The 25,769-nt window shown below is 41.8% G+C and overlaps 1 protein-coding gene across 3 annotated transcripts in view; it reads right to left on the bottom strand.

Annotated features, from left to right (window-relative positions):
* KLHL3 (kelch like family member 3) overlaps positions 1 to 25,769 on the bottom strand; it is a 940,384-nt gene that overhangs the window by 186,880 nt on the left and 727,735 nt on the right. For all 3 annotated transcript variants that reach the window (XM_044068978.1, XM_044068980.1, XM_044068979.1), the window contains one exon: positions 7,296 to 7,400. In XM_044068978.1, the coding sequence (XP_043924913.1) occupies positions 7,296 to 7,400 (105 nt within the window). The remainder of the gene's footprint in view (positions 1 to 7,295; positions 7,401 to 25,769) is intronic.

The raw sequence follows: 25,769 nt of genomic DNA, 5'->3' as shown, positions 1-25,769 counted from the left end.
TGGTGTAATTGTCAAAGTGCTTGGTTCACATAAACACGATACAGGGTTTGATCCTCACTTTGGGAAGCATGACAAGGCTTAAAGAAAAAGCCCCTGCATTTGTTAGCCTAGTATGAACCAATAAACAAAACTGGGGTAGGAAACTGTCATAATGGCTAAGGTGTTTTCTTCTAAGACACAAGGTACAGACTTTAATTCTCATCTTTGAGGGAAACTGGATAAGCTTAACATGGCATGCAAGGGCAGCCAGATTTACAATTTTCTCCAGGACACTGATTTTAAAGTGTAGAAAATGCTGAACATACTCATTTTTAGAGTTGTAAGTGTGCCACTCAGTGGCAGTGTTTGGGGAACTGCAGTCCTCTAGCAAGAAGGTACATGGTTTTATAGCTAATACTTGGGGGACAATAATGGGGATCTGTAGCTGGCAATATGTTAAGGGTGAATTGTATCTTCAGAAGTTCCAAGTCAGGGTTGTAGCTAATATGACATAAGATAATGACATTTTAAATGTTATTGGACAATCTTAATATATGTGACTAGAGACAGGGATATTTAAAAATGGAGTTGATGCTTATTTATGTTTTAATTCTGAAGTCATCTTAAGTTATAACTGACAAAAGTGCTCAATTTTTGGTTTGTGACAATACATTTCTATTAGTGTTCGGTCTTCCTGGTTGGTTTCTTCCTTGAATTTGTGTCACAATCCCAGTTCTTAGTTTGTAATGGCATTTCTAACAAATACAGACACTCCTCTGCAGTTACCCAAGGGCTTGAAAGCACTAAACCCTGGCACAGAGGGAGTACTGTTACTGCCCTAAAACAGCATGGCAGGCACTAAACCCTGCCACAAAGGGAGTACTGTTACTGCCCTGAAACAGCATGGCCAGCCGGCACTAAACCCTGCCACAGAGGGAGTACTGTTACTGCCCTGAAACAGCATGGCAGGCACTAAACCCTGCCACAGAGGGAGTACTGTTACTGCCCTGAAACAACATGGCAGGGACTAAACCATGGCACAGAGGGAGTACTGTTACTGCCCTGAAACAGCATGACAGGCACTAAACCCTGCCACAGAGAGAGTACTGTTACTGTCCTGAAACAGCAAGGCAGGCACTAAACCCTGCCACAGAGGGAGTACTGTTACTGCCCTGAAATAGCATGGTAATCACTAAACCCTGCCACATTGGGAGTACTGCTATTGCCCTGAAACAGCATGGTAGGCACTAAACCACGGCACAGAGGGAGTACTGTTACTGCCCTGAAACAGCATGGCAGGCAATAAACTCCAGTACAGAGGGACTACTATTACTGCTCTTAAACAGCATGGCAGTCACTAAACCCCACCACAGAGGGAGTACTGTTACTGCCCTGAAACAGCATGGCAGGCACTAAACCCTGCCACAGAGGGAGTACTGTTACTGCCCTGAAACAGCATGGTAGGCACTAAACCCTGCCACATTGGGAGTACTGTTACTGCCCTGAAACAGCATGGCAGGCACTAAACCCCGGCACAGAGGGCGTACTGTTACTTTCCTGAAACCATTTCACAACAACTAAACAAATATGAGTTCAAGTTGTTGGAGGGTGTGATTACACTGTGATCAGTTGCAATGTATACTCTATTATAAACACATTCCAAATGACAGCATCACTATTGCAATAAATCTTAACAAATGATCAATGACTGCTGTTTACGTGTGCTTGGTAGTTCTCTGTGCCAGTGAAATTTTTTTAATTTAGCATTCACTCTGTTGTTGTTGTCTTTCGGCTTTTACCGGTTAGGGGTCGCCACAGAGGAACTCAGATCCGCTAATGATTGGCAGTAGATTTTCACGGTGCCGAGTTGCCAGCTCGACGCCCAACCTTCAATGAAGGCATGCCCATTCACGCATGTCTTTCGGAACGCAACTCGATCTGCGGGGTGGACATGCAGACTCCACACACAAGGCACTCCTCGTACACTGAGAATCGAATGGGAGAACCTCTTGCTGTGAGGCAACAATGCTACATTCACTCTACAAACCCAAAAAAGGCAGGTCTTGACTAACATTTTTGTGCAACTATCTAAATGCACAAAGTATGTAAATAATGCTACATTCATGTGTGCCAGAATTTGTGATAAAAATCAAAGCATGCAGTGGGGGCCCCAAGTGCACTATAATGGATAGCAAATAAAATGAGTATACAGTACTTACTGCAAGCCTGATATCTGGAAAATAAAGACTAAAATCTAACAAGACACCCAGTCCTAAACATCATAGTTGGCAGTACCTGACACCTCTGAAATATCAGCTAAATGCACTGAAATATTAGGACACTGACTCTCTGGTTAAAATAACACCATGAAATATAGCAGCAACAGAATGTGAGATGGCATTTGTGTTTGCATAGTCTTAACTGACACTATCAATCTCCATGTTACAAGTTGTCATTTAAGGCTAGTGTGTGCCAAGCAACAAACAGTCATGCACAGTTTGCCATTATGCTCTAATGGTGAGGTTACAGTGTGACCACTCAAATCGTCTGTCATACATCGTCACTTTCGACATAGCTATACCTGCAGGAATAAGGTACTATGCATTTAATAGAAAAAAAGTCCCTACATGAAAATGCACTAATTCACAAATACTGCCTTTTTTACTGCAGAAGGTAATTTCTAACCCAAGAACATCTGTAAATCTACAAATAAGCCTACAGTTACTTAAGGTATACATGCTACATACCAAAATGAATTCACCCTATAAGAAGAAATTACAGTTATGTACACTTACCATAAATGCAGATGTTTGAGTGTATTCACTGTTGCAGTCCTGACAGTTGGGATTTCCTGCTGTGAAAGCCTTAGACTGACCTGTCTACCAGAGGAATGTATTTATTATCCTCCCAGGCTGGCGAACACCTCAACTGATGTCAGTACGCTGAGGTATAAAGGGAGCCCACCTGCATCACTTCAGTTTTTTCTTGTTGCCATAAAGAAGGAGCCCAGAATCAAGTACAGGAGAATAAAGAGAGGGGGTACCTGAGGTGGCCAGGGTCCTCAGATTTGGTAATACAAGGCCTACCTAGTAGGCCTAGGGGGTAGGAGGGATGGAAAGAAGACTGCAACAGTTAATACACTCAGACATCGACATTTATGGCAAGTGTACCGAACTCTACTATGTTCTTTGTGTTTCACTGTTACAGTCCTGACACTTAGGAAGATTCTCAAAGCTTAACTAAGGGTGGATGGAGATCCAGTAGAGGACAGTATCCCCTGCAGAAATGGATTTAGAGAAAGCTGGCAGGTGGTAGTGCTTTGTGAAGGTATACACAGAAGACCAAGTGGCTGCTTCCAGAATGTCTCTGGTGGGGACCCCCTTGAGGAAGGCTGTAGAAGTAGCTGTGGCCCTAGTTGTGTGAGAGCTAACCAACTCCAGGGGCTTTTTGCCATGACAGCTGTTAACAGAAAGAGATGCAGTGAGATACCCACTTTGAAATGGTCTGTTTAGAAGCACGTCTCTCTTTGGATCCAGGGGCAAAGGTTATAAACAGTTGCTCTGATTTTCTAAAGGATTTAGTCCTGTCTAGGTAGAAACATTGCATTGTGTGCACATCCAGAGAGTGCAGTAATCTCTCTCCCTTGTTCTGAGGGATGGGAAAGAAGGTAGGCAGATGGATGGCTTGATTCAAAGCCACATCAGTAACCACCTTAGGTATAAAAGGAAGGGTTAGTCCTGAGGGAGACCCTATCTTTATGGAAGATGATGAAAGGCTCTACTGCCACTAGGGCCTGTAGCTCTGACACCCTTCTAGCCGAAGTAAAGACTAAAAGAAGAACAGTCATCCAAGTGAGGGATTTTAAAGAAGCATTAGCTGCAGGTTCAAATGGCAGACATGAAAACTGATCATGTCTGGAGCTTGCTCTGAAAAGAATAAAGCTTCTATGCGGCTCTGAGTTGGGGATGTGAAGAAAGGCGTCTTTTAGCTCTAAAGGCACCATGAATGCCTGAAGGACTAAGATGGGGAGTAGCTTCTGGAGGGTTAACATTTTGAATTTTGTAACCCTGAGAAAAAAATGTAGGGAGGACAGGTCCAGAATGGGGCACCAAGACCCTTATTTTCTAGGCACCAGAAAGGGCCTTGAGTAAAATCCTTTCCATTTTTGATCTTCTGGAACTGATTCCACTGCTCTCTAGAACACATAGTTTGTATTTGTTCTAGAGCCTGAGCGTTTTGAATTTGTAGTACATCTGGGTAGCCTTAGCATTTTAATGGCTCTTTGAAAGTGAGTTTTTAACCATGGGCAATGATATTTAGAACCCACTGATCTGAGGTAATAAGGGTCCAGTTTTAATAGAAGTGGGACAGTCTTCCTCCTAACTTTGGGGTGGGGCTGGGGAGGGGGACAGAAGTAGGGAGTAATAATTGTTTGCTCTCTGGTGTCCTAGAAATCCCTTGTCTCTCTGACGTGGACCAACAGAAGCACTTAAAATCTGCTTTGGGCTCTGGCAGCAAGAAAAGACTGAAGTGATGACACAGGCTGGCTCCCTTTATACCCGAGTGTACTGACATCGGCTGGGTATACTGGAGTGTACTGACATCGGCTGGGTATACTGGAGTGTACTGACATCGGTTGGGTATACTGGAGTGTACTGACATCGGTTGGGTATACTGGAGTGTACTGACATCGGCTGGGGCGTTCTCAAGCCTGGCAGCCAAAATAAGTTTCTCTGGTAGTTGGGCTGCTCGAGGGCTTTCATGGCAGGAAATCCCAACTGTCAGGACTGCAACAGAGAAATACTGAGAACATATATTTTTCGTATTGCATTACATTACACTTACAGTTGTACTCTGCAGACTTATCAGGTGTATGCACAAATTTGTATGAGGTTATGTCCCAGGTCATAGCTGAAATTTCAGCAACTAGCCCAGTTAATTTGTATTAGACTAATTTACCTTTAATATCTCTACAAACTGTCTAAAAGTTTTCTAAATATTAAATGATTGTCCTACACTTTGCATCAATTCTTGAGCAAGGGGCCAGATTCAATAAAGTCTAAGTGTCACGATATGTATTCAACGACTTTATCATGTTTTGTGCTATCTAGTCACTCAGAAAGATTACACCAAGTGTACATGCAGTCTACACTTTGTGGAGACCTTTATGAATCCCTGTCAATATTTAAACTGCAAGAATATCAGCAGGAAAACTAAAATTAGGAGGAAGAAGGTACGAGTTATGTCTGTTCACTCAGAATGGTGTACACTTAGTGTAGGCATTACTGAATTCCGGGGAATGTTTTTATATTATGTCTAATTTGTTGTACTGTAATTATTCAAACTGCAAATCTTTTTTGTTTGATTTTGAAGACTCAAATTATTGTTCTTAAAACATTTTGTAATAATTTGGAGCTTTTTCTCTCTGGATCTCTGCTGAAAACAGGCTTCTATCCCGTGAGACTTTACCAGTAAACAAATGTCAATAAATAAATAAACGCCAAATGTGAAAATAAAAGTTAAAGGTCCTGTTCAAAACATGAGAAGCAAAATGCAACAGTTGTGTATTGCACAGTATGAATCTATGAGATATTAGCAGGTACTGAATAAAAAAGGTAAAGTAGCAATGGGGTTATCTCTGTCTGGCAGTTGGAAGGCTGTGAACTGTAGTTCCTGTGAAACAGGGTTTGATTCCTACAGCCCCCGTTTGCCTCTTGTGCAACCCTGATCTGTCACTTAAAAAGACAATGCTCCCAGGTTGCCCCTGTAAAGGGACTGTGAGTCTAGTGGGCCTACCTGGTTAACAAAGGATATTTATTTATTTAACTTGTGTGCAGCACAGCCTCATAAAAAAGTAACAACAACAAATTGTAGACACATATTTAAAGACTTAGCACCTGCACTGCTAAACACCTGTAAGTGCTATCCTGTAGAACATCTGCAGCATGGCAACAGAATCTAACAAAATGCAGGAATATCTTCTGTACAAATGCTACGTTTCACATAAGTAACTTTCAGTTGCACTTATGACTTGTATGTTAATAATTTTCTGCAGAGAATATAAGCATCACACAAGCTGTTTTATGTAAGAATCTGCAGCATGCATTCTACGTCTCTTGAATACTCTGGAATGACAATACCGTGCTAAGAACATGGGTCAATTATATTATCTAAATAAAACTGATGCATGAACCACTGAAAATTTATCTCAAAGGCCACAAGTGCATTTCATTGAGTGATAAAGCTCCAAGTATGACCTAGATGACCTAGGTTTGAATATTGGGTTGAGATCTGGAAAAAACATACCAGGGGCAGATAAGAATAAGTAGCAGATGGTGGGCCGCCTACTCATGGGGTGGGGAGCAGTATGCCCGCTGTAACACTGCCATCAAATTGAGGGTTTAGGTACTACAGACAACATGACATGCACTCCATAACACAGGAAATGGGGCAGGTGAAAGTATTCCTTTAGGGACCCCCTTAGAACAGTGTGTCCCCCATCACAATGATGGCTGCTGTCTATAAAAGACTCTCACCTCAGAGGAGAACATATGGTCTGATAGACTCCAGCCCAGTCTGTACAACAAATGGCTGTCACTAACATCTGGAAATAAATAGGCTGGCTCATGCCACACAGGGAATGAATGTGCCAACTAGATAGGAAGCAAGGGCTCAGACATAGCCAGTATTTTGGAACACAAATAAGTAGGTGTAAGTAAGTAAAACTCTTTTCAACAATACTGTCTGTGTATCTGTTGCTTGCTCCTGCACCAGCTAACTCCTTACTGGAGGAAAACATACAAAATGTTAAATGTATGAGGAGGTCAAGCCCCCCAACACCCCTTATGGGGTGAATCTGCATTTACTATAACAGTACAAAGTATTACCTGAGTTGTAACAGGCCTGCATTTCATGTGTATTCCAGTGAACTGTTTTTTCCCAGCAATAATCAGATTGTGTTTTGCAACTTCTGCACTGGTAAAAACAATGCTGAAAACCAGCCTTGTAACCGTGCATTAAAATATCAATGACCTTTTGATGATAAAGGATTCTAATTTTGACAATTATCTGTGCAAAACAGAACCAAAGTCCATATTCTAATATAAGAATACGGCTGTAAAATACCCGCTGCTTTATTCAACTATGGTGGTAAAATTCAAATGCCACATTCACTAATTTTTTCCACATCCTGACTCAGCAATTAGAATGTTATTACAGCTGCTTTACTTTTTTATGTGTGCATTTGGTGCTCACTTAAACTGTATTTCTTGCTTGAAATGCCAATACTGAAAAATATTCAAAGTTTGAATTCTCACCGTTCACAACTCCCACTCCAACGCTACTCCTCCTCGTATTCATTGGAGCCACAAAATACCACTCGCACGTTTTATCGTTGTAGGCCTCTACAGATGATAATCCTGCTTGCATAAAAGAAAGACAAAAAGTGATTTTCACCTCAGCTAGTACCATACAGTGTGCCTGAGGCACACACTTTGATATCAATTATAAAGTTAACACTGCTTAACTAATAATGGAGGTATGGCAAATGCATTTTAATCAGGGAAACAGACATTCAGCTTCAGAAAGGAAAGTTGTAGAATGATGAAATGCCTATGCACGATTACCTTCAAAATGTGAAAACATTGTCCAGGTTTAAGATATTGTGCAAGGGTCCACAGGATATGAGCTGAATGCTGTTTGAGATGAAACAGTCTAAAGTGGAATCTACACACATTCTGTAACATTTTTTTTTCTATGGCAAAGCCCATCAAACTCTGTTGCAATAATAGGCTTTATCCCTTGCACCCCCCCCCCCCCACAACAAATTTATTAATCCAGTACAAGATCACTGCGGTGGGTGAGGGATCTGATTCCTCATGTATCATCAAGTTCAGTGAATTTTACAATTCAAGGATCGGCACTAATACATGGATGTTTTGCTTTGTGAACTGTCCTTGCACAGGAAGAAATCATAAAGGCTGAATACTGTTTCCTGTCTGTTACGACTGTTTCTAAATTAAAGAAAATCCTCCCTTTTAAACGTTCTAGATGATCTAACATGCAGATAAGTGATTCACAGGGATGTGGTGCACAGTGTGCAGGAAGAGGAGTGTTTTGTTAAAGCAGCCGTGCAGGATTCTTAACTGATGCATTTTGTGGAAAATGTAGTGAATGCAGAATGAACCAACCAATGGATGTGTGACTGTAACACAAGAGGAAGTAAGTGTTGTTTCCAAGAATTCAAATAAACATCACTAATGATGTACTGCTAAGGTAACTGGTGATCAGTGCATCTCAGGTGTACTAGGGACATCTCCATATTCAGGAGGCAGCAGAGTTCATGTTAAAAGGGTGAAAAAGAAATCATGGTGCATCAGGCAAGAAGAAAACCTCATGCTGATGAAGATGTCAAACTAGGTGGTTGTATAAATAAAATATTCTACAGAAAACAAGATCTAAGTAACTGTGCTTAACAAAAAATTACTTTCAAAATCAATTACACTGCAACTGGGACTCTGGGCACAAGTGCTCTAACCTAGAAAACAAACACAAATTAGTAAATAAATAAATAAGGAATGCAGTACAATTTCTGAACAGCAGTGTGTACAAACTTTCAGTTATAAGAACTGTAAAATGTGCCTATCAGAAATGTAAAAATTATTTAACATTACAGTAATATACAACAAATGTATATGTAATTTAAGACATGATGGTTATCAAGCCATTTTCATATAAAAATGTAAATGATTAACTCAATGGCAATATATAGTGATTTCTGTATTGATAAGACCTACTATCAAAATAGACAAAGCAATTTTCTGTAAACAAACAATAAATCCAAAGCCAGCTCAGTGCAGTCAGTCAACCAGCAAGTAAGGAAACCCAGGAAAAATCCATGCAGTAAACCAACTCTACAGAGCTGGTGGTTGGAGGTCAGGACTGAACCACAGATCCTTGGGGGGGTGTAAGAAAAAAAACTATCCCTGAGTTAGCATGCTGTATGTTAGTGCAACCAAAAACAATTACTATTGTCTATTGGTATAAAGAAAAGTGTTTATGTTGGCAAGAAAAAAAAAATAGTAAGATACCTCTGGCTGAATGTGGGCACAGCTCTACAATGTTTGAAAAGATTTTATTTATACATTTTTTTCATCAATTCATTCATTCTTTGTTAAGTGGGTTAGCCCTGCTAGTAATCTCTTTTCTAGGGAGACCACAGGTACAATTTAAATTTGGCCGTGGTATCAGGGAACGTCCCCTACTTTTTGGCGTATGGGGAAGCAGTTGGACGCAATATGTCCTGCTTCAGGTCTGAGCAAAGCTGGTTTGGAGAAGCAGGGGGCAGTATGGAGATGAATGGTGAGCATGAGAATCTGGCGGAGATTATGGAAAGTGTTGACGGAATAAGGCAAAACACAGTCGAGCCTTTGCAACAGAGTCGTCAGCTGGACGATGTACTAATGGAGGAGACAAAAGAAAAAAGTGACAAGAAGGTGGATATGCAGAAGGAATTCTTAGTGAAGGAGGCTGAACCTTCTCAAGACACAGAGATGTTGTTCTGATTAAAGTTATTTGAGGGAGAGGCTGAATCGCAAGCAGGGTGTATTGTTACCACCCTCCATCAGGAGGGTTGCTGGATGTCTACTTAAAAGATATGAGCAACGTGAGCTAGAGAGTGAGAAAGCTGCATCTTGGGAAAAGATCATGCAAAGGATACAAGAAGGAGGAGTGGGAGACATAAGAAAAGAAGTCACACACACAAACCATAAAAGAAGGTGAAAAAGAAGAAAGAAAAACAGAGATGGAAAGGATGTATTAGACTAAGCAGTAAGAGGGAACGGGAACTTGAGAGGTATGAAATTCAGGGCAATGTTATTGCACCACTGGGTATTTCAGAGAGTTAACAGTGTTTATTCATATTAATAAAGACTCTTTTATGTGCCATTTTCTTTGAAAATGAACAGAATATAGAAAAAATTTAAGACAATATGAAAGGAAAAAGATGATAATCCTGGAATTTATATGTTGTACAAGCATTTAACAGAGAGGTGAAAAAGAAAATGTTTGTGCAATTTTGTACTGAAGTAGAAAGAGAGACTGACAGACTATTGAAAAACTGCCAGCAAAAATGTTATGGACATTACAAAAATGTATGATAATACAGGATTATGGACTCGGGTTTTTGAGTGTGGTGGTGTTTTGGAAATGAAAAATGAAAATAATACATGTGCCAAGTATAATTAATGTAGACAGAAATTACGGGTGTGTGAAATATTGGGGTCCACCAAAGATGTGTTGTTTGTGGTAAGAATGATCATTTAGTTAGTAATTGTGATAAAAGGAAGTGTTTTATTTGTGGAAAAATAGGTCATGAAGCAAAAAGATGTGACGAGAAATGTATAACATTTGAACAAACGTCATTCATGGATGAATTGTGAGGTAAATGGAAAGGAAACAGGAGAATGGATAGAAGACCAAGTGAATGAAAATGTTATATACCCACAATACAGAAATGGAAAAGATGAAACGAAAACAGAAAATAATAACGTTAAAAGTTAAAGAATTAAGAATGAATGTGGGACATGGAAAGCAAGTTAAAGGAAAGGAAGATAAGATTAGTAATTCAAGTGCAGAGGGGATGTGAAGGGGGTGATGAGCAAAAGCAAAAGAAATTCTACTGGAAAGAGTTAAGGATTGAAAAAGTAAATTTAAAAATATAGTATAAAGAATATTAAAATAAGATCAGGTATATTCAAATGGTGTGGGCCCCTTTGGTATGAATATTTTATTACCATCAGGTAGCAGAAATTTAACAGAGGGAGAAGGGAGACAAGTGAATGAATTATGGGATGGTAAAGTTAAATGGAATCTAGGAGAAGACAAGTGTTCGGGTACAATAAGTAAATAATCAGTAGAAATGTTGGATTATATGTTAGTGATATTAGGAAGAATGACAATACTAGATGCAAGCTGGAAGAACCAAGTTTACAGAATGACTGCAATGCATGCATATGTTTTACAGAAACAAAGGGAGACGATGCTTAGTAAGGTTCTTAACTATGCTAGTATCAACATGCATTGATAGGAAATTTTAATTGCAATTTAAGACACTGGAGAAAAAGAGCAGATGTGAAGGTAACTTAGGATATATTAAAAAGTGGAAAGGTGTATTTAATATTTTATTTATTTTATTTGACATTTGTTAACCGGGTTATTCCGACTGGTATGCAGAGCCCTTTTTCAGTGGAGACCTGAGGAGAAAAGCTCTACACATAAACAAATACAAAAACAAGATGTCATACAATATTAACATACAAGTGTGTATACACAGGAGAAACAAAATAAAACAAGTTAGAATACAAGAGTAATGTTGAGGGTTTAAACAGCACCTAAAAAGTTTCATCAGAGAGAAATTAAAGGTTGGTAAAATATCAAAAAGATCTTAAATGAGTAGTTGTGGTAAAGTGCGAGAGGTGAGAGGGGAAGGTGAAGAGGTGAGGGAGTAGTTTAGGAGAGAGTGGGGCAAAAACAGGTCCAGGAATTAGTAAATAAGTCCTTTAAAAGTTTTTTGAAGTTAAGGAAGTTGCAGTTTGTTTTTAGAGGAAGGGGAAGTTTGTTCCAGGCATTGGTGACAGAGTGGCTGTATAAAAGCTTGCCAATATTTTTGTTGGGTTTGTAGGTGTCTAAGAGGTGTAGGCCTGTGCTGTGTAGGTTATGTTTAGGTGAATAGGGAGTGATGATATATTAGTGAGACAGGAAGTGTGTAGGTTATTTGTGAAGATATTAAAAAGAAGTCCAAGGACTGACCCTTGGGGGACACCTATTTGGATTGGGAGGAAGAGGGAGGATGCAGAAAACCATTTGATGTACTGGAATCTGTTGGAGAGGTAACTGGAGAACCATAGCATGGTAGAAGAGGAGAGGTTAAGGGAAGATAGTTTTGAGAGTAGTAGGTTATGTGAAATAGTGTTGAAGGCTTTAGATGGGTGAAGGAAGAGGCATGAGACTAGTTTGTTATTGTCCCGTGCTTTGATGATGTTCTATGTAAATGAAATGTGAGCTGTAGTTGTGCTGTGGTGAGAACAGAAACCATGTTGGGTGGGAGTTAACAGGTTGTCTTGTATGACGTGTTTGAGAAACTGGTTATGAATAAATTTTTCTAGAATTTTGGATAAGGGAGATAGTATGGAGATAGGTTTGTAGTTGGTTGGTTTATTTCAACTGCCACCTTTGTGGAGGGGTACAACACAGGATTTTTTTCCAGATGTCAGGGACTGTGTTCTCTTGAATTGACTTGTTTACTAATATGGAGTCTGGATGTACAATAGAGTTAGCAGCAAGTTTAAGGAAAGTAAAGTTGTGTACACTTACCATAAATGTAGATGTTCAAGTGTATTCACTGTTGCAGTCATCACATTTGGGGTTATCTGCTTGCAGTAGCCCTCAGTCAGCCTGATTATCAAAGTCTTGGGTCCTGCGTCGGTTGCTGTTTCATCCTCTGTGGCGTCAGGTATTCACGGGTATAAAGCATGCAGCAACGCCATTACATCAGTTCTTCTTGCCCCAGATGTCAGGTGCCCCCTAATGGGGAGCAAATAAAATAAAAAAAAAAAACACAAAATTATACTTCCAACCAAAAGCAAATACACCAAAAAGGCTTTTAAGCATAGTAAAGGAAAGTAGAGGTATAGCCAGAGAAAAGTAGGGGGCTGGAGGGAGGGTAACCAGGAGTGCAACAGTGAATCCACTCAAACATCTACATTTACGGTAAGTGTACACAACTGTACTATGTTCTTTGTGTTTCACTGTTGCAGTCATCACATTTGGGTAGATTCCCAAACCTAAGGATGGGAGGAGGAATTTAGATAGCATTAGGACCAGCTATAAGGCCCTGCAAGACTGCAGTGGCAAAGCCAGCTCTGGATTTAGAGAAAATTTGCAAATGGTAATGCTTGGTGAAAGTATTACAGAACTCCAGGTAGCAGCTTCTAGGATGTCCCTGGTAGGGACACCTCTGAGAAAGGCTGTAGAGGTAGATGCAGCCCTGGTTGAATTGTGTTTAATCCGCTGTGGGATAGGTTTTCCATGGTGCTTATAGCAGAAATGAATTCAATGGCCTATCCATTTAGAAATGGTTTGTTTTGAAATAGCCTTCCCCTCTGCCCCTGCAGCAAATGCCACTAGCATGTTGTTCAGATTTCCTTTGAGGTTTAGTCCTGTCCAAGTGAAATCTAAGTTGTCTGTGCACATCTAAGGAGTGCAGTATCTGTTCCCCTTTGTTCTGTGGATTAGAAAAGAAGGTTGGCAAATGAATGGACTGATTAAGAACCACACTGGATACCACCTTGGACATGAAGGAGGGATTGGTCCTGAGGGATACCCTGTCTGCATGAAAGATGATGAAAGGCTCCACTGCCATAAGGGCCTGTAATTCAGATACCCTTCTTGCTGAAGTGATTGCTAAAAGGAAGGCTGTTTTCCAAGAAAGGAATTTTAAATCTGCACTTGCTGCTGGCTCAAAAGGAGGGAGAGTGAGTTTTTCCAATACAAAGTTAAGGTCCCAGGCTGGAGTAGGCACTCTCCTGGGTGGTCTTAGATTTTTGGCCCCTCTAAGGAACTGCTTGAGCAGTGGATGAGAGAAGAGGGGTGGTTCTGTGTTATAATGAGCTGAAATGGCTGAGGCGTGAATTTTGATGGAGGAAAAAGAAAGGCCCTTGAGAAGCATCTCAGTTAAGTATTGAAGAATCTGAGGTAAATTGGGCGCTGCTGTGCCCATCCCTTGAGTTTGGTTCCAGGAACAAAATCTTTTCCATTTTTCAGCATAGGATTTTCTAGTACTAGGCCTCCTTGCCTCCAAAATGACATCCAACACTTGTTTACTGAGGGATCGTAACGGAGAGATTAGGTAATTAGCCAGGCTTCCACGTTCAGGGTTTGAAGCTGAGGGTGCAGAATCTGGTTCTCCTGCTGTGACAACAGGGTAGGGGTCTGAGGCAGGTGCCATGGAGCCAGCAGTGACACACTGCGCAAGAGGGGGTACCAGTGTTGGCGTGGCCAGTCTGGTGCAATCAATATTGTCCTTGATTTGTCCTGTTTGATCTTTAGTAGTACTTTGGAGAGGAGAGGCAAAGGAGGAAAGGCATAAACTGATAGATTTTTCCAGCCGAAGGACAGAGCATTCACTTTCCAAGCTTGTTTGTGGGGAGTCCTTGGGCAGAATTTGTCCAGTTGATAGTTCTGGGGGGAGGCAAACAGGTCTATATCTGGGCTCCCCCATTTGTTTATCAACATGCTGAAAGTCTTTGGTCTCAGTTTCCACTCGTGTGGGTGCATGAGACTTCTGCTTAGTTCGTCTGCCAGTGTATTTAGTTTTACTGGCAGGAATTGAGCCTGTAGATGCACTTGGTAGCTCAAGGCTGTGTTCCACAGAGCCATGGCTAGTCTGCAGAGGGGGTAAGAATGTGTATCCCCCTGCTTGTTTATGTACCACATAACAGTGGTGCTGTCCGTCTTTACCATTAATTGTCCTGGAAGAATGTGGTCCTTGAAGGCTGTCAGAGCATTCTGTACAACTAACATTTCTTTTTGATTGATATGCAGGAGTATTTGACTTGGGTTCCATTTGCCCTGAATGCACTTCCCTGCCAGGTTAGCCCCCCATGCCTAGACTGATGCATCTGTTGTTAGGGTTTGGGCGGTAGGGGGTAGAGTGAATGGTAGTCCCTTGTTGTGGTGGCAGGCCTCTGTCCACCAAAGGAACTCTAACAGTAGGCAAGGTATGATAGGAATCATTGCTTCTAGATCCTGAGAATGTTGACACCATAGGCTTTTTAGATACCATTGTAGTTTCCTCATTTGCAGTCTTGCATATGGAATTAGTAGAATGCAGGAGGCCATGAACCCCAAGGCCTGCAGTATTTGCCTTGCAGACAGCAGGATTTTTGTGGCCATTAGTTTGAAGTAAGTTGACAAATGAATTTGTTTCTCTGGCGTGAGGAAAGCCATCTGGGAAGCTGTGTTCAAGCTTGCTCCCAGGAATATAATTTGTTGACAGGGTACCAGATGTGATTTCTTTTTGTTTATGGTGTACCCCAGACAAGTTAGCACCTTTTGTACAAATGCCAGATGATTCAAAAGTATGTCCTGGCTTTCTGCCCGAATTAGACAATCATCCAGTTATGGGTATATTTGAATATTTCTTTGTATGCAAAATGCAATGACTGGAGGTAGGCACTTTGTGAATACCCTGGGTGCAGTAGATAAGCCAAAGGGTAGTGCAGAGAACTGATAGTGTATGTAGCCTGCTTTGAAGCGTAGGTATCTTCCTACAAGATTCCCTGATTGGGATGTGCAGGTAGGCTTTCTTTAAATCGAATGTTGCCAACCAGACATCTTTGCCTAGCATAGGAAGCAACTGGTAAAGAGTTAGCATCTTGAATTTTGGAATCACCAAAAAGGTGTTTAAGATAGACAGGTCCAGATAGGACACCATGAGTTGTCTTTTCTGAGTACCAGGAAAAGTTGTGAGTAGAAACCTTTTCCCTTTTCCTCTTCTGGTACAGTTTGCATAGCCTTTATACTTAACAGAGAAAATACTTGCTGTTGATCCTCTGCCCACTGATTTGGGGGGTAAATCTGGCCAACCGTTTGGGGTTGGTAACGTGTGGAAGTGAAATCTGTATCCTTGGGACACTATATTTAAAACCCATTTGTCCTGGGTAATGAGTTCCCAGTTTTTTGCCTGCAGAGCAATCTTTCCCCCAAAGGGGCAGTCAGTTGAGAAGAGCTTGTAAGTTTTAAAATTAAGTCATTGAGACAGTTTACCATAGGGGGGAGTCTTACTACTCCCTGATTTGGAAGTTGGAGCCTCCCACTGCTTAGTCCTGTGTGCGCCACGGGACTGAAGCCTGGGTGCTCTGCTGGGTCAGGGTTTGGACTGAGAAGGCCTGGAAGAGGCAGAAAAGGACCAGTTCTTAGAGGGCCAATGCCTACTAAATCTTGGAGGCTGTACTTGTAGGAAATCTTTAACAGTTTGTATAGATTTAGCTTTTTCCTCCATCTTTGTAAGAACTTCTGCTTTGTTGCCAAACAGGCGGTCCTGATTTAAGGGAGCATCCAGTAATTTAGCTTTAACATAATCTGGCAAGGATTGCTCCTTAAGCCAAGCATGCCTTCTAAGTACAGATCCAGTGACAGCAACCCTGCAAGATGCCTCTAGTGAGTCAAAACCACATTGCAAAGTATGTTTTCCCAACTTGTTCAGCAGAATGCATTAAATCCTGTAAATCCTTATTTTCAGCACAGTCAGGAATCAACATCATTTTCTGTTTAAGCAATCCAATCATATGCTGCTGATACTTTAACATATGAAACTGGCAGTTTAAGGCCCTAATGGTCAGTCTTGCAGAAGTGTATACCTTCTTACTCCATCTATCCAGTGCCCTGGAGTCTCTATCAGGGGGGTAGGATTTTTGGCAGTAGTAGCCTTAATGCCCTTGGGTCCCTTTGAAATGGTCTCAGGATCCGCAGTAGGATTTTTAAAAAGGAACTTGTGAGAGTCAGGAACCCTGTAATACCTATCAAGTTTTCTGGGAGCAAGAGGTAAGGAGTCAGGAGCCAAGCTAGATTCTGAAAAGGCATCATCAACAATGTCTAGTACAGGAGGGATAGCTAAAGGCCTGTGTTGGGGCAGGAGTAAGAAATCCGTAAGCCTCTTTTTAAAATCAGAATAATTCTGGCTTTCCCAATGAAAATGCTCCCTAAGAGTATGCAAGGTTTCACCAAAAGAGAAATCCTTAGGGTGGGGAAGCAGAGGGAATAGAGTCCTCTGCATCAGAATCCTCATAGGTAGATAAGGGTAAATCCTGGTCATCAGAGGAAACAGAAATTTCAGAATCCTGCTCAGAAGTATTATAAGCAAATTCACTCCTAGGTCTCTTACAGGGGAAAGGTTGGCTTCCAATGATTAAAGTAATAAGGTCTTCAGCCATTCTTATTTGTTTTTTCAGCATAGAGGCCTGACCATGTGGTCTGGGCATCAGTTGTCTAGGCATGGTTTGAATTTTAGGCCTTGAAGAAGAAGATTGCATCAGTTTAATATGCAAGTCAGTAGGCCTGAATACCCCCTCAGAAGCCGGTGCCTGCACAGCGGCTCCGGACCCATCCAAGGTAGAGATATCCGCAGGTTCTACAGTTGAAGCATCTTGCGGCATACTGGACTCTGAATGGGTCTCAGTAGAGGCCTGCGAATCTGAAGTAGCGGGTATCAGGGGCTGCAAAAGCACCTCACTGAGTACTGGCAAACTGGTGACTGGCTTAGGAGAAGTGTCGTCGGCAAGTTTGGACCTAGGTGGCCTGTCTCTGCCTTTATCTTTGTGTTTTTTTCAGTGTGTCAGTAGTCAGATGGCTTACCAAAGACATATCTGGATAATTGAACCGAGTACCAAAATATTTAGAAGCGTAAATATACCGATGACGAATAGTTTGTTGCTTAATTAAGCACAAAACCAACAGCGAGGTACGTCGTGGTCAGGGCCTAGGCAAGGAATACAGTATGAATGGAAATCTTTATGATGTATTTGCTTTCCACAAAAAATACAATTATTGACTTTTACTGACATCGGTTTAGAGCAAGAAAATGTTTCCCCAATGGGGTACTTAGTTGAAGACTTTGCTTATGAAACTCGAAAACAAAAATTTCAGGAGTCGGCCGACCGGCACTTGTGAACTGCTTCTGCTTTGGGCACCGCATGGCAAGAAAGACTGGTGTAATGGCATCGGCTGCATGCTTTATACCCCTGACTACCTGAAGTCACGAAAGATGAGACAGCAACCGACACAGGACCCAAGACTTTGATAATCAGGCCGACTGAGGGCTACTGCAAGCAGATAATCCAAATGTGATGATTGCAACAGTGAAACATGAAGAACATCAGAGGACGTAAGTTGTCAGCAGAGGGGGAGCATATTTTCAGTTTGGTAAGAAGAAATTTGATGTATGCAGTAGGGGCAGGTTTAAGAGAAAACTGGGTAGATTTGATAGAGGGAAGGGGACAGAATGGGAGAGGGAGGGAGGTGTTGTCAGGTTTAGCTAACTTTTTTATAGAGTTGATGAAGAAGAAGGAATTAAGAAAGGAGGAAGCGTCTGTTGGTGAGCTGTTAGGACGGGCTGGGGGCAGAAGGGATGCCTGGATGTAAGGGTTTGTTGATACTATTCCAATTTTTTTTGTGTTGGAGTTGGGGTTGTCTAATGGTTTTTGTTAGTACTGTTTTTTGTTCAGATTGACTTGTTTCTTGGTTAGGTTCCCACGTTCTCTATAGGTTTGCAGATGGTGATGGGGGTTTGTTTTCTAATGGTTTTTGTTAGTACTGTTTTTTGTTCAGATCGAGTTGTTTCTTGGTTAGGTTCCTAAGTTCTCTAGAGGTTTTCAGATGGTGATGGGGGTTTGTTTTCTAATGGTTTTTGTTAGTACTGTTTTTTGTTCAGATCGAGTTGTTTCTTGGTTAGGTTCCTAAGTTCTCTATAGGTTTGGAGATGGTGATGGGGGTTTGTTTTCTAATGGTTTTTGTTAGTACTTTTTGTTCAGATTGACTTGTTTCTTGGTTAGGTTCCCACGTTCTCTACAGGTTTGGAGATGGCGATGGGGGTTGTTTTCTAGTGGTTTTTGTTAGTACTGGTTTTTGTTCAGATCGACTTGTTTCTTGGTTAGGTTCCCACGTTCTCTACAGGTTTGGAGATGGCAATGGGGGTTTGTTTTCTAGTGGTTTTTTGATAGTACTGTTTTTTGTTCAGATTGACTTGTTTCTTGGTTAGGTTCCTAAGTTCTCTACAGGTTTGCAGATTGCGATGGGGGTTTGTTTTTTCCAGGTTTTCCAGGCGCTGTCTCATTTAAACATTAGTTTACAGGTGGATTGGGTTAACCATGGAGCAAAATTTGTTTTACTCTTATTTTTCTTGTAGGGGCTAAGGAGTTTAGGATATTCAGGAAGGTGTTGTTAAATTTGGAGACAGTCTCATTGAGAGGGAGGGTACAGAGAAAGGACCAGTTAAAAGAGATGAGAAGATTATTAAGTATCTTGGCAGAAATTAGAGAGATTATGGCTGTATTTGTACTGGTGAGGTTTTAGCAGATGAGGTGAGTGTTGTAACATGTGCGTAGGAAGATAGTCACTGGTGGTATTCTGATACAGATTTGGGTTAGAGATGAGGATCAAGTCAAGGATAGTGCTGTTATTTGTGTATTTATTGAGTGGGAGAGGTGATGAGTTGAGAGAATCCAAAGAGACTGATGCTAGCATTGGGAGAGTTGGAATTAAGGGAGCTCCAGTCAGTATTGACATCACCTAGGATGATAATCTCATAAGAGATGTTTTGAGATGCCCAGGAGAGAGAGTGTTTGAGGGAAGGGATGTTGTTGCTAGGTGGGATATAAATTGCTACTATGGCTAGGTTTTTGTTATTATTTAATTTACACTTGGCAATAAGAATTTCAGCTGGATGAAAATTGGGAGGAGATGTAAGTAGAGGATAGAGAGAAAGTTTGTCAGAGTATATGATAGCTACACCACCACTTTGTTTTTTGTGCTGATCATGGTGGAGGATGTTGCAATCGGGAGGAGGATTTCCGAGTCTGTAATATGGGGCTGTAGCCATGTTACTGACAGGGTAATAATGTCATGGTTGTAGAGAGAGATAAGGTCATGGAAAGAAGTAACTTTGTTAGTAATGCTTTGAATATTGAGGGGGTTTATTTTCAAGGTTTTGAGGTGTGAGGTTGAGGTGTTTGGATAGGGGGTATAGGGGAGCAAGGAGGGTGAAATGGCCAGGTAATGTAGTGGAGGTGTTACAGGGGTGAGTATCGGTACCTGTGGTTGGGTTGGAGGGTGAGCCAGAGTAGGGATGAATACTGCCAGCCAGCAGAAGGCTTGGAAAGGAGGGTTTGTATGCTGTGGTAAGGGAGCTGTAGAAGAGAAGTTTGGGTATAGGTTTTGTGGGAGAGAGAGAGCGGGAGAAGTATTTTAAATTTATGTAAGAGAGCTTGAAAGTGAGTACACAGTGAGGGAGCTATTGAGAACTTTATAGAGGTTAGTGGATTGTAGTGATTGAGAGGGACAGTAAAAGAAGAGTGAATGTAGGATAAAGAGTATTGACGGGATAATAAACATTGGACATATAAAAGAGGCAATCTGAGAGGAGAAATTGTTTTATGATTCTGGAAAATTTTAAAATGATATACAAGGGTATAAAACAACGTTTTTAGATCATGTAGCAATTTGGATAGAGAAAAGGACAGTTGTGTACACTTACCATAAATGTAAATGTTTGAGTGTGTTCACTGTTGCAGTCATTACATTTGGGTTATCTGCTTGCAGGTAGCCGTCAGTCGGCCTGATTAACAAAGTCTTGGGTCCTGCATCAGTTGCTGTCCCTTCTTCCATGATGTCAGGTCATCAGGGGTATAAAACATTGCAGCTGACGCCATTACATCAGTTTTTCTTGTCCCAGATGTAAGGTGCCCCTCTAATGGGAAGCAATTAAACATAAAAGCACAAAGATATACCTTCAACAAAAAAGCAAATACACCAAAAAGGCTTTTAAGAATAGTAAAGGAAAGTAGAGATATAGCCAAAAGAAGTTAGGGGACTGGAGGGAGGGTAACCAGGACTGCAACAGTGAATACACTCGAACATCTACATTTATGGTAAGTGTATACAACTGTACTATGTTCTTCGTGTTTCACTGTTGCAGTCATTACATTTGGGTAGATTGGATACAGGAATTTAGATAGCATTAGGGCCAGCTATAAGGCCCTGCAAGACTGCAGTGGCAAAGTCAGCTCTGGATTTAGAGAAAATTGGCAAATGATGATGCTTGGTGAAAATATGTACAGAACTCCAGGTAGCAGCTTCTAGGATGTCCCTGGTAGGGATGCCTCTAAGAAAGGCTGTAGAGGTAGATGCAGCCCTGGTGGAGTGAGGTCTGATTCCCTGGGGGATAGGTTTTCCATGGTGCTTATAGCAGAAATGAATGCAATAGCTTATCCATTTAGAAATGGTTTGCTTTGAAATAGCCTTCCCCTCTGCCCCTGCAGCAAATGCCACCAGCAGTTGTTCAGATTTCCTTTGAGGTTTAGTCCTGTCCAAGTAGAATCTAAGTGGTCTGTGCACATCTAAAGAATGCAGTATCCGTTCCCCTTTATTCTGTGGATTGGGAAAGAAGGTTAGCAAATGCATGGACTGATTAAGAGCCACACTGGATACCACCTTGGGCATGAAGGATGGATTGGTTCTGAGGGACACCCTGTCCGCATGAAAGATGATGAAAGGCTCCGCTGCCATAAGGGCCTGTAATTCAGATACCCTTCTAGCTGAAGTGATTGCCAAAAGGAAAGCTGTTTTCCAAGAAAGAAATTTTAAGTCTGCAGTAGCAGCTGGCTCAAAAGGAGGTAGAGTGAGTTTCTCCAAGACAAAGTTAAGGTCCCAGGCTGGGGTTGGAGCTCTCCTGGATGGTCTCAAATTTTAGGCCCCTCTGAGGAACTGCTTGAGCAGTGGATGAAAGAAGAGGGGAGGTTCTGTGTTACGATGAGCTGAAATGGCTGAGGTGTGGATTTTAATGGAGGAAAAAGACAGGCCCTTATGAGGCATCTCAGTTAAGTATTGTAAAATCTGAGGTAAATTGGGTGCTGCTGTGCTCATCCCTTGAGACTGGTTCCAGGCACAGAATCTTTTCCATTATTCAGCATAAGATTTTCTAGTACTAGGCCTCCTTGCCTCTAAAATGATATCCATGACAGGTTTGCTGAGGGATGGTAAAGGAGAGATTAAGTAATTAGCCAGGCTGCAAGTTTCAGTGTTAGAAGCTGAGGGTGCAGAATCTGGTTCTCCTGTTGAGACAGCAGGGAAGGAGTCTGAGGCAGGTGCCATGGAGATAACCATGACACACTGCACAGGAAGGGGTACCAGTGTTGGCGCGGCCAGTCTGGAGCAATGAAAATCATCCCTGGTTTGTCTTGTTTGATTTTTAGTAGTACTTTGGAGAGCAGAGGCAGAGGGGGGAAGGCATAGACTGATAGGTTTTTCCAGCTGAAGGACAGAGCATCCACTTTCCAGGCTTGTTTGTGGGGAGTCCTTGTGCAAAATTTGTCCAAATGGTAGTTCTGGGGAGTGGCAAACAGGTCTATATCTGGGCCCCCCATTTGCTTGTCAATATGTTGAAAATTCCTGGTTCCAGTTTCCACTCGTGTGAGTCCATGAGGCTTCTGCTTAGTCCATCTGCCAGTGTATTTAATTTTCCTGGCAGAAATTGAGCTTGTAGGTGCACTTGCTAGCTCAAGACTGTGTTCCACAATGCCACGGCTAGTCTGCAGAGGGGGTAAGAATATGTACCCCCCTGCTTGTTTATGCATCACATAACAGTGGTGTTGTCTGTCTTTACCATTAAATGTCCTGGAAGAATGTGGTCCTTGAAGGCTGTCAGAGCATTCTGTACAGCTAACATTTCTTTTTGATTGATATGCAGGTGCATTTGACTTGGGTTCCATGTGCCCTGAATGCACTTTCCTGCCAGGTGAGCACCCCGTGCATAGTCTGATGCATCTGTTGTTAGGGTTTGGGCAGCAGGGGGTGGTGTGAAAGGTAGTCCCTTGTTTTGGTGGCAGGCCTCTGCCCACCAAAGGAACTCTAGGCATAGGCAAGGTATGATAGGAATCATTGTTTCTAGGTCTTGAGAATGTTGACACCATAGGCTTTTTAGATACCACCGTAGTTTCCTCATATGCAGTCTTGCATATGGAATTAGAAGAATTCAGGAGGCCATGAAACCCAAGGCTTGCAGTATTTGTCTTGCAGATAGCAGGGTTTTTGTGGCCACTTGTTTGAAGTAGGTTGTCAAATGAATTTGCTTTCTGGCGTGAGGTAAGCCATCTGGGAAGTTGTATTCAAGCTTGCTCCCAGGAATATAATTTGTTGACAGGGTACCAGGTGTGATTTCTTTTCATTTATGGTGTACCCCAGACAAGTTAGAACCCTTTTTACAAAGGCCAGATGATTCAAAAGTAAGTCCTGGCTTTCTGCCTGAATTAGACAATCGTCCAGGTATGGGTATATTTGAATATTTCTTTGCCTGCAAAATGTAATAACTGGAGCTAGACACTTTGTGAATACCCTGGGTGCAGTAGATAAGCCAAACGGCAGTGCAGAGAACTGATCGTGCGTGTAGCCCGCTTTGAAGCATAGGTATCTTCTGCAAGATTCCCTGATTGGGATGTGCAGGTAAGGCTTCTTTTAAATCTAGTGTTGCCAACCAGGCATCTTTGCCTAGCATAGGAAGTAATTGGTGAAGAGTCAGTATCTTGAATTTTGGAATCTCAAAAAAGGTGTTTAGCGTAGACAGATCCAGGACAGGACGCCATGAATTATCTTTTCTGGGTACCAGGAAAAGTCTTGAGTAGAAACTTTATCCCTTTTCTTCTTCTGGTAACAGTTGAATAGCCCCCATGCTTAAGAGAGAAAGTACTTGTTTTTGGGCCTCTGCCCACTGATTTCGGGTTAGGTCCGGCCACCCACTTGGTGTTGGCAACGTGTGGAAGTGAAATCTTTATCCCTGGGACACTATATTTAAAACCCATTTGTCCTGAGTAATGAGTTCCCAATTCTTTGCATGAAGAGTAATCTTTCCCCCCAAAGGGGAAGTCAGTTGATAAGTGCTTGGAAATTTTAAAAGGAAGTCATTGAGACAGTTTACCATAGGGGGGAGTCTTATTATTCCCAGACTTGGAAGTGATGGCCCCCCACTGCTTAGTTCTGTGAGTCCCCTGGGACTGAAACCTGGGGTTTTTGCTGTGTCTGGGTTTGGCTTGAGAAGACCTGGAAGAGGCTGGAAGGACCAATTCTTAGAGGGCCAGTAGTGCCTACTAAATCTAGGAGGCTGAACTTGTAAATAATCTTTAACAGTTTGCATAGATTTAGCTTTCTCTTCCATCTTTTTAAGAACTTCCTCAGCCTTGTTGCCAAACAAGCGTTCCTGATTTAAAGGAGCATCCAACAATTTAGCTTTAACATGATCAGGCAAAGATTGCTCCTTAAGCCAAGCATGCCTTCTGAGCACAGACCCAGTAACAGCAGCCCTGCAAGAGGCCTCTAATGAATCAAAACCACATTGCAAAGTATGAATAAAAACCACATTGCAAAGTATGTTTTCCAACTTGTTTGGCAGAATGCATTAAATTCTGTAATTCTTTATTTTCCACATAGTCAGGAATCAACATCATTTTCTGTTTAAGCAGTCCAATAACATGTTGCTGATATTTTAACATATGAAACTGGCAGTTTAAAGCCCTAATGGCCAAGGTTGTAGAAGTGTTAACCTTCTTACCCCATCTATCCAGTGCCCTAGAGTCTCTATCAGAAGGGGTAGGATTTTTAGCAGTAGAAGCCTTAATGCTCTTGGTCCCCTGTGAAACAGTCTCTGGATCTGTAATAGGATTTTTGAAAAGGAACTTGTGGGACTCAGGGACCCTGTAGTATCTGTCAGGTCTTTTGGGAGCAGGAGGCAGGGAATCAGGGGCCAAACTAGATTCCAAAAAGCATCATCAACAATGTCTAGTACAGGAGGAATAGCCAAAGGCCTATGCTGAGTTAGAAGGAAATCCCTAAACCTCTTTTTTGAATCAGAAAAATCCTGGCTTTCCCAGTGGAAATGCTCCCTTAGAGTATGTAAGGTTTCTCCAAAAGAAAAATCCTCAGGAGGGGAAGCAGAGGGAATAGAGTCCTCTGCATCTGAATCCTCATAAGTAGGTAAGGGCAAATCCAGATCATCAGAAGAGTCAGAAAAAATAGAATCCTGATCAGAAGATTCATAATCAACTTCAGTCCTAGGCCTCTTAGAAGGGGTGGCTACCCCTGATTAGAGTTATTAGATCTTCAGCCATTCTTATAATTTGTTTTTTAGGCATAGAGGCCTGATCATGTGGCCTGGGCATCGTTTTTTTAGACATGGATCAAGATTTAGGCCTAAGTAATAAAGGAGGCATAGATTTAATATCCAAGTCCGTAGGCCTGCATACACCCTCAGAAGCTGGTGCCTGCACAGCGGCTAAAGACTGATCCAAGGTAGAGACATCCGCGGGTTCCATAGTTGAAGCATCTCGTGGCATACTGGACTCCGAATGGGTCTCAGTAGAGGTCTGCGAATCAGAAGTAACGGGTATCAGGGGCTGCAAAAGCGCCTCACTGAATACTGGCGAACTGGCGCCTGGCTTTGGAGAAGTGTCGTCGGCAGTTTTGGACCTCGGCAGCATGTCTCTGTCTTTATCTTTGCATTTTTTCAGAATCCCGGTAGTCGGATGGCTAACCGATGACATTTCTGGATAATTAAACCAAGAACCGAAATATTTAGAGGCGAAAATATACCGACGACGGATAGTGCGCTGATTAAATAAAGCACAAAACTGACAGCAAGGTACGTCTTGGTCAGGACCTAGGCAAGGAATACAGTACGAATGAAAATCTTTATGAGGTATTTGCTTTCCACAAGTAATGCAATTATTAACTTTTACTGACATCAGTAAGGAGCAAGAAAAAGTTTCCCCAATGGGGTACTTAGCTTTAGTTGAAGACTTCGGTTCTGAAACTCGAAAATGAAAATTTCAGGAGTCGGCCGACCGGCACTTGTGAACTGCTTCTGCTTCAGGCACCGCACGGCAAGAAAGACTGATGTAATGGCATTGGTTGCATGTTTTATACCCCTGACGACCTGACATCATGGAAGAAGGGACAGCAACCGACTTCAG

The sequence above is a fragment of the Protopterus annectens genome, chromosome 4.part0 (genome assembly GCF_019279795.1).
Source record: "Protopterus annectens isolate FY-2018-M chromosome 4.part0, PAN1.0, whole genome shotgun sequence".
Taxonomy (NCBI): Eukaryota; Metazoa; Chordata; order Ceratodontiformes; family Protopteridae; genus Protopterus; species Protopterus annectens.
The sequence above is the reverse complement of the archived record's forward strand: the minus strand, read 5'-3'. Positions and strand labels throughout refer to the sequence as shown.